Source organism: Anser anser, assembly GCF_964211835.1.
Source record: "Anser anser genome assembly, chromosome: 2".
NCBI lineage: Eukaryota > Metazoa > Chordata > Aves > Anseriformes > Anatidae > Anser > Anser anser.
The window spans coordinates 83,858,080-83,875,311 of NC_139721.1; the positions used below are offsets into that span (position 1 = coordinate 83,858,080).

A 17,232-nucleotide genomic window follows, 5' to 3' on the forward strand; every position below is an offset into this window, starting at 1 on the left:
AGAATTAATTTGCAGAATTTGCAAAATTCATATCTATGAATGTTCATTTTCAATTGTTATTTCAACATTCACATTCTAAGCTCAAATATAATTTTGAATACCAACCTAACAATCTGCCAATGTAATTAGTTTGCCCTTCTTCCTGCCCACTAGGCTTTAAAAAACAGTTTCTCTGTAACATACTGCACTCCTCAACTACAGGAAAGCTTAGGTTTACTTGTTAAGAAAATATTGTTGATTGACCACAGTTCGACTTAGAAAATGTTTATAGGTGGCTGTAAGCCAAACTGGAGACTGTAGCAGTAGATAGAGGTGCTTAGTTGTATTGTATCTTGACAGATATTCTGTGGATCGACACACTGACCTCGATAGAATATTCAACATCTATTCAGGAAATGGATCCTTATTCATCTCAAAACCACTTGACCGTGAAGAAACTCCCTGGCACAACATCACTGTCATAGCAACTGAAATCAGTAAGTTGGAGATCATTTATCTAAGTAGAACATAAGAACTGAGATAAGACTGGAATTTTACAGTATCTTTGATTTAGATTTGCCCTTCATCAAATATTTTCAGTAGACAGAGTATCCTTAAATGCACTTTTAAAAGTACAGCTTACTCCTTTAGAATTATCTTTGCTCATTTGTGAAAAGATAATTTGGAATTCTCAGACTCAACCATGAACAGTAGATATTAGAAAAGTTACCTTGTTCCCTGAGAATTCCCAACAAATAATTTGGTGCAGGAGCAATGTGCCAAAGACCTTACCTCAGTCATTAGAGCAAGAAAAATCCCTGGAAAAAAAAAAAATGTCCATGGTGGACAAAAAACACATTTTCAGAACGACCACTGTAACCAGGGGAAGAAAGTATGTTTTATCTCAACTTCCTTATCAGAGGAGATGGTTTGATTTGAAGATGACTAGAGGAAAATTCTTTCTGCTCTGGGTCTGAAGCAAACCCTGGCCCGATGTTTTTCACTGGGATTCTTTACTGTTCTCTTGGGCCCTGTCAGATCTGGATTTCTCATCTGCCGCCTTCTTCCAGTCAACTAAAAATGTGCATCAGGGAAGAAACACCGAGTTTAGGAGACAACTTATTTCCTACTCTCCTTCTTCAGTCTCCCTACAGGAGTCTCCTTAGGAGCCTATGTGTTTAACAGTCTGGGGGTAGGGTAATATAGAAAGATAAATCATACTCCTATTATCAGAAAGACTGTTACCTTTTGCTCGTACAGTGCTCTTTCATTGTTTGGTCAAATATGGTCTCCATTTTCAATACATGCAATGCATGAGTCATCTACAGCTATAGACTGACCTCAGAGATAAAGTTTGCAAATACGAACTGATATTAACATCTACATAGATCCAAATTTTGTCTCTACATTTTAAGAAGGGATGACACCACCACTTTTTTTTTTTTTTTAACTGCTTTACTGGTTCAAACAAGTAAATGTTCTTGACAGCTCTGCCTCAGGAAAAAGCTCTTTAAATGAATCATTTACTCTACTATGTATGGAATATAAGTCAAACATCAGTAATAACTTTGTGGCCTGTTTTTAATGCAAATCAATTTAAGTAGAGTTTGTATTATCTCAAATTAATGTACTATACTAAAACAAAGTGTTTCAAATATAGATAGGGCTTTTAAACATACAAAATATACACCATTAGAAAGTTAAAGGTAATTGTTTTAATATTATTAAGATAAATGAGTGTTTCTAATGACTATTTGAAAAATATATGATAATTTCAGGTCTTTTCATAAAATGTGTGTTGTGGAAAACTTTGCATTGTACTATAAATCATTTTCTTGTTTCAGATAATCCTAAACAAAGTAGCCAGATACCTGTCTTCATCCGGATTTTAGACATAAATGATCATGCACCAGAATTTGCCAAATACTATGAAACATTCGTTTGTGAAAATGCAAAAGCAGGACAGGTAAACACATATTTATGTTAACCGAGAATTTTAATCAAACTATCCTGGAATACCATCATGAAGACTTCAGAGTTTCTTGTTTTCAATAATTGCAAAACAACTCAACATCTTTATTCCCTGATTCCAGAGAAAATACTAATTGATTCAGAAAAGGTTTTAGAAGATAAAAGGTGCAGAATTTTACCCTAAAACAATATAATAATAAATATAATATAACATAAAATAAATTTATTTAGGGTGTGTTTTCATCTCTAATATTAGAGAATACTTTTCAGACCCACTTATGCATAATGTGACAAAAAAACTTTATACTGTCTGATAATTCCATTTCCTTCTGGAATTTTTTTCAAAGCCTTAGTTGATGTAGCCACACCTTCAGGTAAAAAAATGCAGGAAAAATATTTTATTATGTTCCAGTAAAGCACATGTGGAAGAAAAAGATCATCACAAAAATAAAGGATAATTTATCTGTTTCCATTGTAAGTTAAATTCAATTTGGAATTGAACTGAATTTTGGCAAAAATCATGTATATCATTTTCTAAACTATCTCAGCAATCCTGTAATAATCTAAAAGGATGATAAGATTTAAGAAAAAAAAATGAAATAACTGGGAACAGAGAAAGGAGACTGACTAGCAGAACTCAATGAAACATAGGAATCTCTTATTATTGCTGCCACTAAAACCAACATATATTTATGTTAATGCCTGTCATCTTTTCAGTTTTAAATGTGAAGGAGGACATATTTTTGGCTGATTTTTAATTCTGAAAGTACTTACCAAGGAACTGGATTTAAGAGCTGATTGTATACCTCAAAATTGTCTTTCTAGCATGGGCCTAAGTTTAACTCTTCTTCATTTTTGAGAGGAGGAAAACATTTGATAGCATTACTCTCCCTAGCACACACCTGAGTCTGTTCTTGATATATCAGAGAGGCCAGGACAGAACTTTAATCTCAGCCTAAGTCTATCCTTGTGTTTTTAGAGCACAGTGACCACTCAAAGGCTTTATAGGGCCCAGGGATATAGATATATATCAGAAAACATGCTGATGTTTTACTTTGGTCTCTATTCAGTGTTGCATTTAACATAGCCACAGTGGCTGCATGAAAGTAGCATAAATGGTACCTAGCATTGGTCTGGAATCTCAGGTCTTGCAGAACTCTAGGAGGGGCAAGGATATGCAGTTTACCTGTTGCAATGCAAATTATGTTTTACTACAGGTTTAACAGATGGGGAAGAAAAAGAAAATTAAAAAAAAAAAAATGAGAGAGAGAGAGGGGGGACAGTGTGAATTACTGGAATTTGCATTCAGTCTACTAGTTTTTCATTCATTGCACCTAATACTGTAAGTTAGGTAAGTGGGCTATAAAGACAGGGGATAGTTTGAGTGTAATAGAATCATTAATCAATAGGCTTTGAAGTAACTGACCATTATTTAATTCTTTTTCAAGAAAGTCCTACTATTTTTGATGCAAATCATGTATATAGAAAAATATCCATATCAAAGGCAGTGATGAATTAAATTAAAACAGTGGAGGGAATTATCAGAAAAACGAACAAGGTGCATCTTTCAAAAACAACTGAGGCTTATGATCAGAACACGGTGTCTTAACCAATGACATAAATTGTCATATAAGAATACAGTTCAAGCCTCAGATAATTCAAGCCATTGGTTTTGAACAGCAGGCACATGACCTGAATTCTCTGTGCAACAAAATCTCTTTGCACTAGATGAAATTGAGACAAAGAAATCTTAAAATCTCTGTATAATGGTTAATAGAAAAGTGAGTCTTGTTCTTTAATTGCATAATACAAATAAATCTTCCAGAGCATAAAAAATAATATTTCAATGAAATTAATAATTAATTAATATTTTCATTCAGCAAACACAGATTTAGTCATATATTTGAACCAAGTTCAATCCAGGCATATCTCTTGTCAGTTTTCTTACCCCAGCCGGCATACTTGATGAAATACCCTATTATGTATAAAGCTTCATTTACCTTTCTGGTGAATTCCGTGCCTTTCTAAAGATGTAAATGACAAAGAACCATTAGGTAAGCATGTTATTGTTTAGTTTTCCCTTCCATCTAGTGTATTAATACAATTCCAGAAGTTATTTTCCTTAACTGGAAAAATCTGCATATACTAGAAAGACATGAAGTGTAGCCACAGAGGAATGAGAAATCTAGAACGAGCAAGCCAGGAGTTGGACTCCACGATCCTTATGGGTCCCTTTCAACTTGGGATATTCTATGATTCTACCTAGATCTTTCTTCTATTTCTCAACAATGAGATTCCTCAAGACAGGCATCTGAGTCCATATTTGGACATTTAGATGTAGCTGACAGTGTTTCAGAAAAAAAAAAAATGTAAATGAAATTACTTTTATTTTGGTGTCTAAAATAACAATGAATACAGAGATGCAAACTTGAACATTTTAGCTATGGATGCTAAGTTCGAGGTAGCCTAAATTGCTCATGTTTAACAGCCCCCTCTATAATACAATAAAAATATTGAAGCTTGTATTCATTTAGTACTACTCCACTTTATTTAAAAGATCATCTAAAACAGCTGTCTTATTAGAAGCATTATTGCTTCTTGACACATCACAGCAGTATTTCATCTGGTGCCAGTAAGAAAAGAGACAGATTGAGAAGATAAATGTATTTAGTTAATTTTTAAAAGATTTTTTTTTTAATCTAGCCCAACTATTAATTACAGCGGTCTTTAAATCACATTTGCATCACAAAGCAGTCAGAATGATCAAATATTGCTCGCTACTGTTTATTGGCATTACTCATTCTCTACATCAGCAGATATTAGAGGCTCCATTTGTTGTGTTTTCAGATAGCCTGAGGAGGGTCAGAGGAAAGAAAACCCTACAGAGTCTTTCCTCCTTCCCTGACACTGTTTTGTCTCCAAACAACAAATAAGGAGAAACTTTGTCACTACAGATGCATAAACAATTGCATTCATTAGTCTGGAACAGATTTACCACTGAGTCCCAACGGCTGATGCACAGGTTGAAGAAGAGTATGATGCAGTTTTCCCTTGAAAAATTTAGAAATCCCTAATCCTCTGATGGTGTGCTAGAGCCCCAGGGACTGCTGTGAGGAAGGCTCTGGTACAAGTTCTCTCATGCCCTTGTCACAGGAATTAATTGTGTCTTTTTAGCTGGATTAGAGGATGAATCCTCTCCATGGAAACCAGGAAGATTTACTTGAAAAGGAGACTGATTCAGCTGAACATTTTAGTAACAACCATTCAACATCCACCAATAATAATATTTAATAAAACAACCTGGGTTGCTATTTTGCATTGATGTTATATTCTTTCCTACCATACAGGGGCTCTCAAGCATCAGAACACAGAGTTTGTTTTCTCTTTCAGAAAGGTGGCAGATTTTTCATTTCATTCCCCTCTATGCCATCCTCCCTTTTTCAGACAGGGCAGACAGAGATCACATTTTTAGCGTGGATGCTGCTGCTAATTAGCGGTCACTAGTTTGTACATTCTACCTGACTTCTCCAGGTAAGCACTTATTGGCTTGATCTAGTGAGACCCAGAAGTCTGTCTTGCTTTAAAATAAGAAATGGAGTTCAAGGGAGAATTTTCTGATTTCTGATAAGAATTCAGTCCCGCTTTAAAACTGTCGACACATTTGTGGCCCAGAGCCAAGGCCTGAAAACCAAAATCTTTTGCATTACCAAACACGAAGGTTTGTCAAGTGGCAAGTATTTTAAAAAAATTCTGAAGACATAAAAGATCAGGATCAAAAGTCTATTCAAGCTTACCCACATGTTCCTGAGGCTTCTCTCTGTAGCCAACACCACATGGATGCACAGCCTAGAACCCTGCCTGAACACATGAGATTGCTCAGGCACAACAATGAAAATAAGGACATCCATTTACAACTGCACTGATTTTGAAACACTTCCTTTGGGGATACTTGAACAGTACTATTATTCACTCCTAGAGAAAAGTAGCTGTTTCCAAATCTTCTACAAGATCTTTATCCCACCCACTTATCACTGTGTTGTGCTAGTAATATTAAAATTAAAATTAGTTTGGTTGGCCTTACTAGATTGCACAGGCAGGAAAAGGGGCAAGAGAAAGAAAGGACAAGAGAAACACAGAGTTGTTCAACCCTCATTTCCCCACAGTGTCTGTGAACTATTACTTTCTGATTACTATCAAAATCAGTGTCTCTTACCATATGCTTTTTTTCACAGTTTATTGCAGATAATGTGGTCAGATCAAACATTGAGAAATATTTGTTGCACAAAAGAATTTTAATACATTTCAAGAAATGACAAAGGCAGTGCTCCAAGATCCAGGATTTGTTCTGTTCTCTCCTAAGCCACTTCACAAAAAAAAAAAAAAAAGCCACAAACAAAAACAAACAGCAAAATGTCTCAAACATTCCTGCTTCAAGTGTCTGGAAATATTTTAGAAATATTTTCAAGTCTTATTTTAGAAGCAGCAGAAAGTAGAAAAACGGCATTTGAAATGGCACTTGAAAAATTTATCTGTGTTGTTCAATATGTAGTTTTAACTAAGAATGTAATATAATGTGCAAATGCCCAAACATTCAAGGCCAGTTCCTCTGCAGGTCTGTAATCCCATACAAAAAATAGAAAAAAAATCTGCAGCCATTACTGTGAAGTCTCTCTCTCACTGTCAATCTCCGGTGGTCTTGCTTCTCTGACACTGGAGGTACAAATTCCATGCTATATGAAAATTGGATTGTTTTAAACTTCAGAAAAGCACTTTCTAAAAAGGAGAGCATATTTAAAATCCTCTGAAAGGGACATTATTTTTCATTGTTTTATTTAAACTAAATTTAAAAAAAAATGAATTTTAGAAAAAAAAAAGTTTTAAAATACAACAGCTGTCACCAATATGTTGCTGTTTTGAAAAGAAGTAGCAGATTGTATTGTAGACATTAAAATTATTTCAAATATTCTTATACCGGTAGAAGTTTTTAACCTGAAAGTATATTCCTGTCCACCTCACCTTGTTTAACATTCTTCAATGAACCTTTTAATAATATCTGAAGACTGTTGATGCATTGTTAAAAGGTGCACCCTGGAGCCAAGATGTGACTGCGTTTCATATGGATGACATGCCAAGCCAGCAAATGCTGAGAACCTCACCTAAAAGGTGACTAGCTGGTGCTCTATACCATTAAAAATGCACTGCTAGCTTAACGTTTGCCTGTATTCCATTTAGAGACAGTCCCAAGGCTGAGTCCATGACCCAAAACTCCTACTTGTGCAGCTCTGTGTCCAAAAATGCAGCATCAGGAACAGCTCTGAAGTGCACAGGGACCCTTACTATATCAGAATGCCCCCACCTAGGTTTTACCCACATTCTGTCTTTAAAAAGCACGAAGAAAACTAGACAGCAGGCTATTTCTGTGGATGTAGCAGCTATATGTAGGTGTTATAAGGCAATCTATTCATTTCTGAACATTTTTTTTCCCAGAGATTAATATGAATAGAGATAAAATAGCCTGAACATAAACCGCAATAACAGTTCTGACTGTTGTGTAAGTCATGGCCTTAGAAACACAGTATTCTGGAGGAAAAAAATAATAAATAAATAAATGCAGTAGTGTAACCAAACAATTGCCACATTTGAAAAAAACAATTTTAATGGGAGATAGACCCATATCCTCTAAAAATATCTGGCCTCATCATGAAAGAAATTTCCAAAAATTTCTTCCAGTGGGAATACCTCAGAACTCATTATATGTTGCCAAGCTACCAAAACCACTTTGTTCTGAGTATAAAAGAGAACACTTTAGGTCAATAACTAAGTTTAAAATTTCAGTACGCTCAAAGACAAGTGACCACTAACAACTTAAATTTACCCACAGGGATTCACTGGAGAGTATAAGACTGTTTGTTTAAGTGCATAAAAGTGCACATGCACACACAGCCCTCTAAATAATGGCAGCAATGCTATAGTTTCCAAATTGTAATCATTGTCGTGGGAAACTATGGAAGAAAAAAGAAAATGGGAATACTATTTTTCTCCTCTAAGCCTGATGTGCCTGACTCATATTTGAATTAAAGTGATTTTCTTGAAATAACACTTCCCTCATAAATCTTACGACGTCAGAGATCTTTCTCTGAGCTCTTGGAGAAGAGTGGTCATAGCTTAATGTCCATAAATGCTTCAAAATGGAAGAATACATTTCCAATATGAAATTACAAAATGCACATAAAACAGTACTTTTTTTTTTCCCCAAAAACTGTTTTAATGCAAAATATTAGTAGTCACATCTCTTTCATTTCTGCAGTGATTATCATTAACATCAGTCTCTTTTATTTACAGTTGTATAGCTGAAAAAAAAGCAAAAACTTAATTAGATAACATTTCTAATATCCTTTCACCTATTCATCATTTGGAAAAAAATCAAAAATTCACCTGCAATCATCCTTTCACATTGTTCTTTTATTCTCCTGTCTTTCCTGGTGGAAGAACAGCTGGTTCTCAATTTATGCAGCCAGTAGTTTGATCAGGTAATAAGTTTTTTTTGTTTGTTTGTTTGTTTGTTTGTTTTTCTTCCTCCTTCAGCCTTATGCTCAACAATAAGTTTTCAATGTAATTAGGTTCCTCTATGCCTGGCACAATTGTCCTCCTCCATGTCATTTTCACTTGAAGGAAATCAAATCCAGATCCTACAAACATCCCACTGATTACATCTCAAAAAGCCCCAAAATACTCAACTGCAATTTCTGTTTGCTGTAATATCAGAATATTTTCTCCTTGACTTTTTCAGCAAGTAATTGCACAAATATAGCCACATATTCTAATTCTCACTCTACTCTCTTGCACTTTTACTTTTCTTCTGTCTTTCAAACTTGCAAAAATGTGTGAGAGAAAAATTCTCATTTCAATTTGGTATTTTACTTCTATCAGAAGGATGTTTTGCTGTACTGTTACATTTACACTAAAGCAATGCAAAACTAAAATTAAGCACCATCTTGGTCTTACACTATATGGTCACTCTCAGAAGCAGATTGTGGCAAAGAGAAGAGAAATGGAACATTGAAAAGTTAACAGAATCAGAGAATTGCCATAAACAGGGATTTGGCTAATCATGAGAAACAGTGAAAATTAAAAACAAACCCAAAAAACTAATGTGAAGTGTAATGGTCATCAAATGTTTTAAAAGTGAAGAGACCTGAATATGTAATAATTATTTTAATCATGCTTAGAGAAACTGCATAATTCTGCCTTCAGCATAGTCTCTTCTTATACAAGGCTGATGTTTGCAAATTCCCTTTCCAGTTCTTTTCTGATGATAGGATATTCAGGAATATACCACAAAAATAAAAATAAAATAATACCCTCCCCACAAAACAAACAAACAAACAAAAATTCAAATGAACAAACCAAACCAAACAAAAAAAAATCACCTCCAAAATAAAACAAAACAAAACAAAACACAAACCACCTGTTGTGGTTGTTTTAGAACAACCTAGGAAGAGGATGAGCCAAACAGGCCTTCTCAACTATTGTTGATTTTAAATAAAAGCTTAACATTATTACATGTAAAAAAAATACCCCAGGGTTATCTAGAAAAATAGGCTTAATAATCATTGTATGGCACAGCATTAACAGCAGCAGATTTCTGGTTTCTGAATGTCACATTAGTATTTTTAGTAGCCCTATAGTTATTTGTCTAATAGTGTTCCATCCTGAGAGATGTTAAATATTCCCCAAAATTTCATTGTATCCTTAAGTCCCACTCAAGCTGATGTTCAGAGCTGTACATGAGAAAAAGCCATTCCTTACTTGATTGCCACAAGACTTAAAAATTGTATCAGTGTTACTTGTCAATTACTGTATTTCTTGAAGAGCTCGTGCTGTATTCTTCCTAGAAATATCAGAAAAACAAGCCATGAAGTAAGTCTTTGATAACAAGTGGCTTTGATGTCTAGGATATTAGACACCCTACGCACTGGAAACACTTGAAAACCTCAAGGTAGGCATTGGCTCCCTCACAGTTTTAAAAGAAACAAGTCTGACTGCTAAGCTCTTTCTGTCTCTAAATTTAGGTCCTAAATTTAGGTAGAAACTCAGCCATGCTGAGTTGCAACATACTCAGATGAAGCTTATTCTCATTCTCACACCACCAAGATTTGTCATCTTCTGATGACATCTTCTGAAATGAAACATAACCTCGAAAGCCAAGGTGGAGTATGGGTGACTCATCAATGCCGTACCCGCTGGGGGTACCACGGGAACAGCAGTCACTCTTATGGCTCACTGGATTACTACTGCTCACACAGCCCCACATGGTTCTAAATGCTGCAAGTCATTTCACAACCAGTCACTTTCCCAGGTAGCTTTTCCTTCTCCAGTTCTGCAGCTGTGTTCCTTAGCCTCCAGCAGCAGCTAGGTAGAAAAAAAAAAAAAAAAAGTCAAATTGCTAGTGTATATACACATATACATGCATATGTACATACATATACATAATTTTATGCAACAGGAGAACCTATGCAATCTGAAATCACTGCTGAGGCCCTATTTTTCAGTCCTTTTTACTCTGACCCTGTGCTTGGGCTATTTCCACTCCCTCCCAGCAGGGCTTGAGTGCTCTTGTTTACAGCTGTAAAGCTCTACAGACAGAGGTTTCAATTTAGGAGGGAGTAAAACATCTCACTTTATTACCTCAGGAGAGCTGAGCATCCTGCCAGTGCAGTACTCCAGTTTATCGCCAGGAGCAGATGAGGTGGACTGGGAATTAGACCCACTTAACAACTGATTTACGCACTACTCTGTGTCATTGCTATATGAGGCCACAGGAGGTTTATGGCTAATTCAGAAGGGCAATTGTTTCTGTACCACTGCAAGGTACTGCATACAAATCAAAGCAGATGGCTGTCTTACAGTGAAGACTGGCCCTTTTTTCATTTTCTGTTATGTGTTTAAACAACAAAACAACAATTTGTTTACTGGATAATCTCCTGTGTTTATGTGGGGAACGTTTGGCTTAGGACATCACTTTTTGTCTTCTTATAGAGATTTGTCAGATTTTCACTGGACATGTAAAGCAGAGAGTTTATGTAAAACAAGCAAGATCTCTAAAAAAACAAACAACAACAACAAAGCATTCCGTGAAATGCTGTTTTCTTTATAGCTGATACAGACTGTGAGTGCAGTTGACAAAGATGAGCCTCCTCGAGGACACAAATTTTTTTTCGAGTTGGTGCCAGAATTTGCTGTTCATCCAAACTTCTCCATTGTAGACAACAAAGGTAACTGTTGACCAGTGCCAGTCCCCCACCCCAAGACCACATAAAGATTCATCCTGTAACATTTATTCTGCATTTCCGTTCTAGATAACACAGCAGGAATTATGACTAGAAGAAATGGATATAGCCGTAGTAAGACAAGTACCTATCTCCTGCCGGTCATAATATTTGACAATGACTACCCAATCCAGAGCAGCACTGGCACGCTGACCATACGTGTATGTGCCTGTGACAGTCGAGGAAACATGCAGTCCTGTAATGCAGAGGCCCTGCTCCTCTCTGCTGGCCTCAGCACAGGCGCACTGGTTGCCATTTTCCTCTGCATCATCATCCTGCTGGGTATGTAACTGTCATGAGTTGTTTGACTGATGAGGCAAAGGGGTTGTTGATTCTAGACCTCTGGCATTCTTCACCCCTTATTCACATGACCCTGTAGAGCAATATTTCATACCTAATACAATACTTTTTTTCTTTTGTAAGAACTGTTTTCTAAGACGGGTGAGGAACTGGGAGAGTGGGAAAGAGATTACTGTGGGCGGTTGTCATTTCTATTCATAGGAATGTGCAAAAAAAAAGGGGGGGGGGGCTATCAGTGTTATTTAGGTGAAATGGTGAAATAAACTTGAAAATTTAGGTTTAATTTTAGATACTCATATTTTACATTATAAATACATCTTCATTTAAACCCCGGACTTTTAAAATCATATTCCTGAAACTGAGTGATATTTTTCTCCATGATTTAAAAAAAAAAAAAAATCAATCATACCAACTATTTAATCATGAATGATTTGTAGTTTTTATACTTAGGAAATATTTAGCTCAAAAGCATAGAAGAGGACCATTCAATTGCTTGCAAGTGGTAAGGAGTACAGATGATTAAATAAAGTTCAAGCACAGAAGTTAGATGGGTGGTTGTAGAGCTGAAACATTAGAAAAATGAGGGGATATGTGAAGGAACTAGAATAAATGCTAGCTCATAACCTGGTCTTAAAAGCATAAAAACTGCAACTTGTATGTTTTGCTTACCAGAGAAGTGCCTCCTTAAAGGGGCTATCTTCTCCACTTTCCAGTCAAACTCTGTGACAGACCTCCTTCTCTTCCCACCCATCTTGGCCAACACAGCTCGCTAAAGGGAAAGTGACACCTGTACAGCTGTCAGTTTATATAACTCTAAGGAACACATATTTTCTATCAGCTAGATTACTAGCAAGATCAACTGGATTCTGGCTACCTCCAGCAAATATTCAGAGGGCCACAGGGGCTGTGGCTATATGGAAGGGAGAGTACCTGAGCTCTGACAAGCTGATTGTCCGTACTGCTCAGGTTTGAGCACCACTGCTGTTCTGGTTTCAGCCTAAGCCAGCTTTGGTTCCCCAGGACATTGCCCAAGCATAGTGTGAATGAACAGGACAACTTGCAGGCCACCACTCCCAGGAGGCAGTATGATTCAAGCTCTGTCAGATCTGGCTGTCCACTTTGCACAGTTCTTGTCAGTGGGCTCTGAATCTTCAAAGCCTCTTCCCATGCCAAAACACAGAGTATGAAATATGTACCATGAAACACATACACTTGCTCTCTCACTATGAAAATATCATTCTAATGGGCTGCAGTGCTTTAGTAAAGTAACTAAAGCAACTAAAAACAAGCAAACAAAAAAAAATCATAATTTTTCCTTAGGACCATAAGAATACCACATGAGACTCAGAACAGCCTCACGGAGCAGTGCTGTGCAAAACAAGTGTGAATACTCTGTGTCTCATGGCCCCAGGGTCAAAGACCCTGCTCTACTTAAACATATAGCTGAAGCCACAGTAACATAAATGAAATGTGGCTAAACAAAATTTTGAGTTTAAAATTTGTGTGGCTCTCGGTGTTTTATTTAATTGCTGTTCAGCAAGACATATTCTAGGAGAGTATACTACTGTCACCATGTCCAGAACAGGAGAGAGACATTAAGTACCCAGCTGTGAGATATTTCTTCATAATAACATTTTAGTGATCTGCCCTCACAGCTGCCCTTTTCTTTTATATGAAGTTAGTAAATTTACAAGTGGACTATTACTTGTCTAACCCTAAAAAACTTGAAAAGAATGGCTCTTGTACACATACAGAATCACAAACAGAACAGGCTTTACCTTCACAGCATTGTACCATGACATGTGGAAGATCTTTTTTCCCCTCTCTACCCTCACTATGTCCATTCTTTTTATTCACCAGCACTCAAATAATTTAGAGTAAAAAACTTTGCTCCTAAGGCTCAACACAAGTGCTCAACACTGCTCTAATGCCTTTAAGTGTGGCTTGGCATCCAATGTTATGCCTCATTGACAGATGATCTTGTTGGCCTCTCCTATTTACTCCAGATACTGGGACAAGGGTCAAATTTTTAAATGCATTTAAGCATTGAATTCCTACTGAAATTAATAGCATTTAAGCAGCAGAATGTATTTGTAAAGCTTAACTTTAGTTTTTCATCTCCCTCTGTAAAGGTTCAGCTTAGTGTCAATCCTTATCTCTCCAAAAGGAAGAGTTGTTCAACTATCATTTCTTAAATTAGGGGGGATCATGCTTTTAAGAAGAAACAGTAACAGAGACTGGATTTCAATTCCTGCAGTCACTGAAGCCAAAAACAGTTTTGTCAATAATATTGATAGCTGAAGGTTTTCGGGTTCTTATTTTCAGAAGAACCTGTAGATCCCATTTTCAATAGTGAATTAGACACTTAGGAATACCTAAATCACCAGCTTTCAAGAGGGTGAATTACTTTTGCTTAGAAGACTCAGCTACTTTTGATAAAATTACCCTTAGTGACTGCCAGGAAGACAATACTTCACAAAAGTAAAGTTGAAGTCAATTACTTGTAGGATGACATATTTTAAGACATTCTCTGCTTCTCAATTTCAGCCTAATAGTAACATTTATATCTTTATCAAACATAGAATATTTTAATCATTGCTTCCATAAGTTTAAAAAAGCAAATATTTTTGGCTGCTATAAAACATTAATATTTTTCCTTATTAACTTCAACTTAGAGATAGCTTTTGTACCTATTTACTAAAAATACCAGTCTTGAAGCATTCCAAGAACAACAGACAATGCAAAATATAGCTCATTTATTTCATTTCTAACTCTGCATTTGTTCATTCACCCTTTGTTTCTTTTTAGTGTTAGTTGTCTTGTTTGCAGCCCTCAAGAGACAGAGGAAGAAAGAACCTTTGATCATCTCAAAGGATGATGTTCGGGACAACATTGTGACCTACAATGATGAAGGGGGTGGGGAAGAAGACACCCAAGCTTTTGACATTGGCACACTCAGAAATCCAGAAGCGAGGGAGGAAAGTAAGATGAGAAGAGATGTCATCCCAGAAACTATATTTCAGATAAGACGGACTACGCCTCTTTGGGAAAACATTGATGTGCAAGATTTTATTCATCGAAGGCTAAAGGAAAATGATTCAGATCCAGCTGCCCCTCCTTATGATTCACTAGCAACGTATGCTTATGAAGGAAATGATTCCATAGCAAATTCACTCAGCAGCCTGGAATCACTTACCACAGATGGCAACCAAGACTATGATTACCTCAGTGACTGGGGACCTCGGTTTAAAAAACTAGCAGACATGTATGGTGGAGAGGACAGTGACTGAGACTGAGAAAGTAATCTGTGACCTGATAAGTGTTAGTGGAATTCATGTCTATGTTACTAGATAAAGTGGCCTACTCTCTCTTACTTGGGATTTTTTTTTTTTTTCCAAAAAATAGGTGTTGTCTTAGTAAGGGTTTGCTTAAGTAATAAGTCAACATAAATGAATATGAGTGATTTAGATTTTTTTTTTAAACCTATAATTCACCCTGTCTGCCTAGAAACCTCTGAGGAAAGGTTTTCATTTACAATGAAAACACAATAAAAGGCTTTTTGTGCCTTTAATAATGAGATAGATTTTTTTTTATTATTATTATTATTTTAAGTGCTTTGCTTTACCTTTCTGACTATCTGGGACATTGTGCACCCACACTGTAATATAATCTCAAAATTATACTTCAGAAAAGATTAATATTACTGCCATATTTATTGAGTTAAAGAATGTCTGTGTGTTGACTCATCATGATATTTTTATATATGTATATTTATATTTTTGTATTTTTATTAAATAAATTAGTATTTATAAAAATACTATTTACTCATGTACTTTGTTAAATACAAGTTGTCCAATCTTTCTGAACACTAGGAAATTTTTGTGCAATACTTGATTTTTGGATGAATCTTCTTATAATGGATTAGTGCTTGAAATGTACCATGCAAGAACAATATGGAGAGAGTGCTCTGTAATGGGAATGCAGTGTAGAAAAAAAAAAGAGAAATTATTTTGAAAATGTGATTATAAATAAATGCCATCTGACTTGCAATGTGTATTACTATATGGCATAAGAATATAGTTTTGTTGTTAAACTGCTCCACAACTACCTTGTTTGAATGGGTGATCCGTGACTGGATTTAGCTGATATAGACTTGAGGATTTAAGGAACCATGAAGGTTTATTCTGGTAGACATGAAAACCATTTTAAAAGAAACTTTTTAAAAATTTTGAATAATTAACCAAACATCAATATTCAGAGGAAGTCTATTGTATTCCAAAATTATTTGGGGGTTTTGAGGCAATTAGGCAAATCAGACTTCTGTCTTTAATAGCTTCTTTCTAAATCAAAGCAAGCCATTTAATAAAAACAAAATCTATCTAATATTTTATTAAATTTGATAATGTTCTCTTCCTTCAATGAAGTATCTACACTTGCACATATTTTAAAATGTTAATTACAATGATCTAGTAGGCATTTACGTTTCAAATCTATTCCCTGTCTCAGCTTTCATGTTATGAACATTTTTCTTTCCAACACAGGATAGGAGGAACTTACCTGGATCACCTGTGATCAAACTGAGAGTTTTGAAGTTTATGTTTTAAAAAAATATGAAAAATAATAAAAGAAATTAACAAGACAGGATGCATAATGTACATAGCACTGCCATCCATTTTTAGGGGAACCTATATGCATATAGATGTACAAAATAATAGTTTTTAAGGTTTTCCCCAAATTACTTAGTTATTTTTCAGATTTTTTTATTCATAAAAGGACTTAAGATATCTTCTCAAATTAATTCTGTCAGAAGTCCCTGGAAAATATTGCAAACACATAGCACTTGTTCATTAGGATAATTTGTAATACTTGAAAAACTACATTTTTTTCGTAAACATGTACCTTTTACATTTGAAAGCATGAAATAATATTTGGCATTCCACAAATGCTCAAACTTTGACAAAAGAAATAATCCCACCCAAGATGAGCTGGAGTCTGGGACAGAGGACTTAAAAAATTCTTTAATATTTATATTTTATCTATGTAGTTGATACTACAGTACTCATTTTTACCACTTTTATCCAAAAGAGAATGTAGTGTGTACTACTGAGGCACTATTTTCTTACCAAAATGTTAATAGGTTACACACAAGGTTATTTCAGCCAGATGTAGGAACACCTTCCTCCCTCTCTATTTTTTCCTCTCTATCATGTTGGCTTTCAGACAGCTTCTCAAAAACATCTCTTTATTGTTATTTATTGTATCCCTCTAACACATTCCTCTGCTAGTTCTAATGATGCATCTCAAGTTTTTTGACACTGAACCCCTTTTGGGGGTGGTTAAGGTCACGGGAACAGCGGAATCCAAGCTAGCACTTGGACAGCTCATTGTGAGCGGCATGTCAAGTCTGCAGTGCTAAGTTGAATGCACATAATATTAATGACAAAAAAAAGTCAAAATAACCTTCAGCTGTGTGGCAGCCATGTACATGGATGTGATGTAGTAACAAGACAGTTTAAAGCTTGATGGTATAATAATGTATACTTCTTTTCTGTGTCTTTTGGAGATGAAAACAAAAGACTTTCAGAATATATGTTTAATGTTGCTGGCAAAGAGGAAGTACACAGAAATTCATTAGTTTATCAGTGTTATTTTA

At 35.6% G+C, this 17,232-nt stretch overlaps 2 protein-coding genes across 6 annotated transcripts in view; one reads left to right on the forward strand and one right to left on the reverse strand.

The window, feature by feature from the left end:
* Window positions 1-15,683, forward strand: part of CDH9 (cadherin 9) — a 102,787-nt gene extending 87,104 nt beyond the window's left edge. For 4 of the 5 annotated variants that reach the window (XM_083825610.1, XM_083825611.1, XM_083825612.1 and 1 more), the window contains 5 exons: window positions 340-476; window positions 1,824-1,945; window positions 11,108-11,225; window positions 11,310-11,561; window positions 14,388-15,683. In XM_083825610.1, the coding sequence (XP_083681736.1) occupies window positions 340-476; window positions 1,824-1,945; window positions 11,108-11,225; window positions 11,310-11,561; window positions 14,388-14,869 (1,111 nt within the window). In that variant the 3' untranslated portion in view covers window positions 14,870-15,683. The remainder of the gene's footprint in view (window positions 1-339; window positions 477-1,823; window positions 1,946-11,107; window positions 11,226-11,309; window positions 11,562-14,387) is intronic. The other variant, XM_083825614.1, reaches the window with a different exon arrangement.
* Window positions 8,480-17,232, reverse strand: part of LOC310894935 (uncharacterized protein) — a 184,318-nt gene continuing 175,565 nt past the window's right edge. Inside the window, exon 7 of the mRNA XM_083825615.1 lies at window positions 8,480-10,362. Within this exon, the coding sequence (XP_083681741.1) occupies window positions 10,346-10,362 (17 nt within the window). The 3' untranslated portion in view covers window positions 8,480-10,345. The remainder of the gene's footprint in view (window positions 10,363-17,232) is intronic.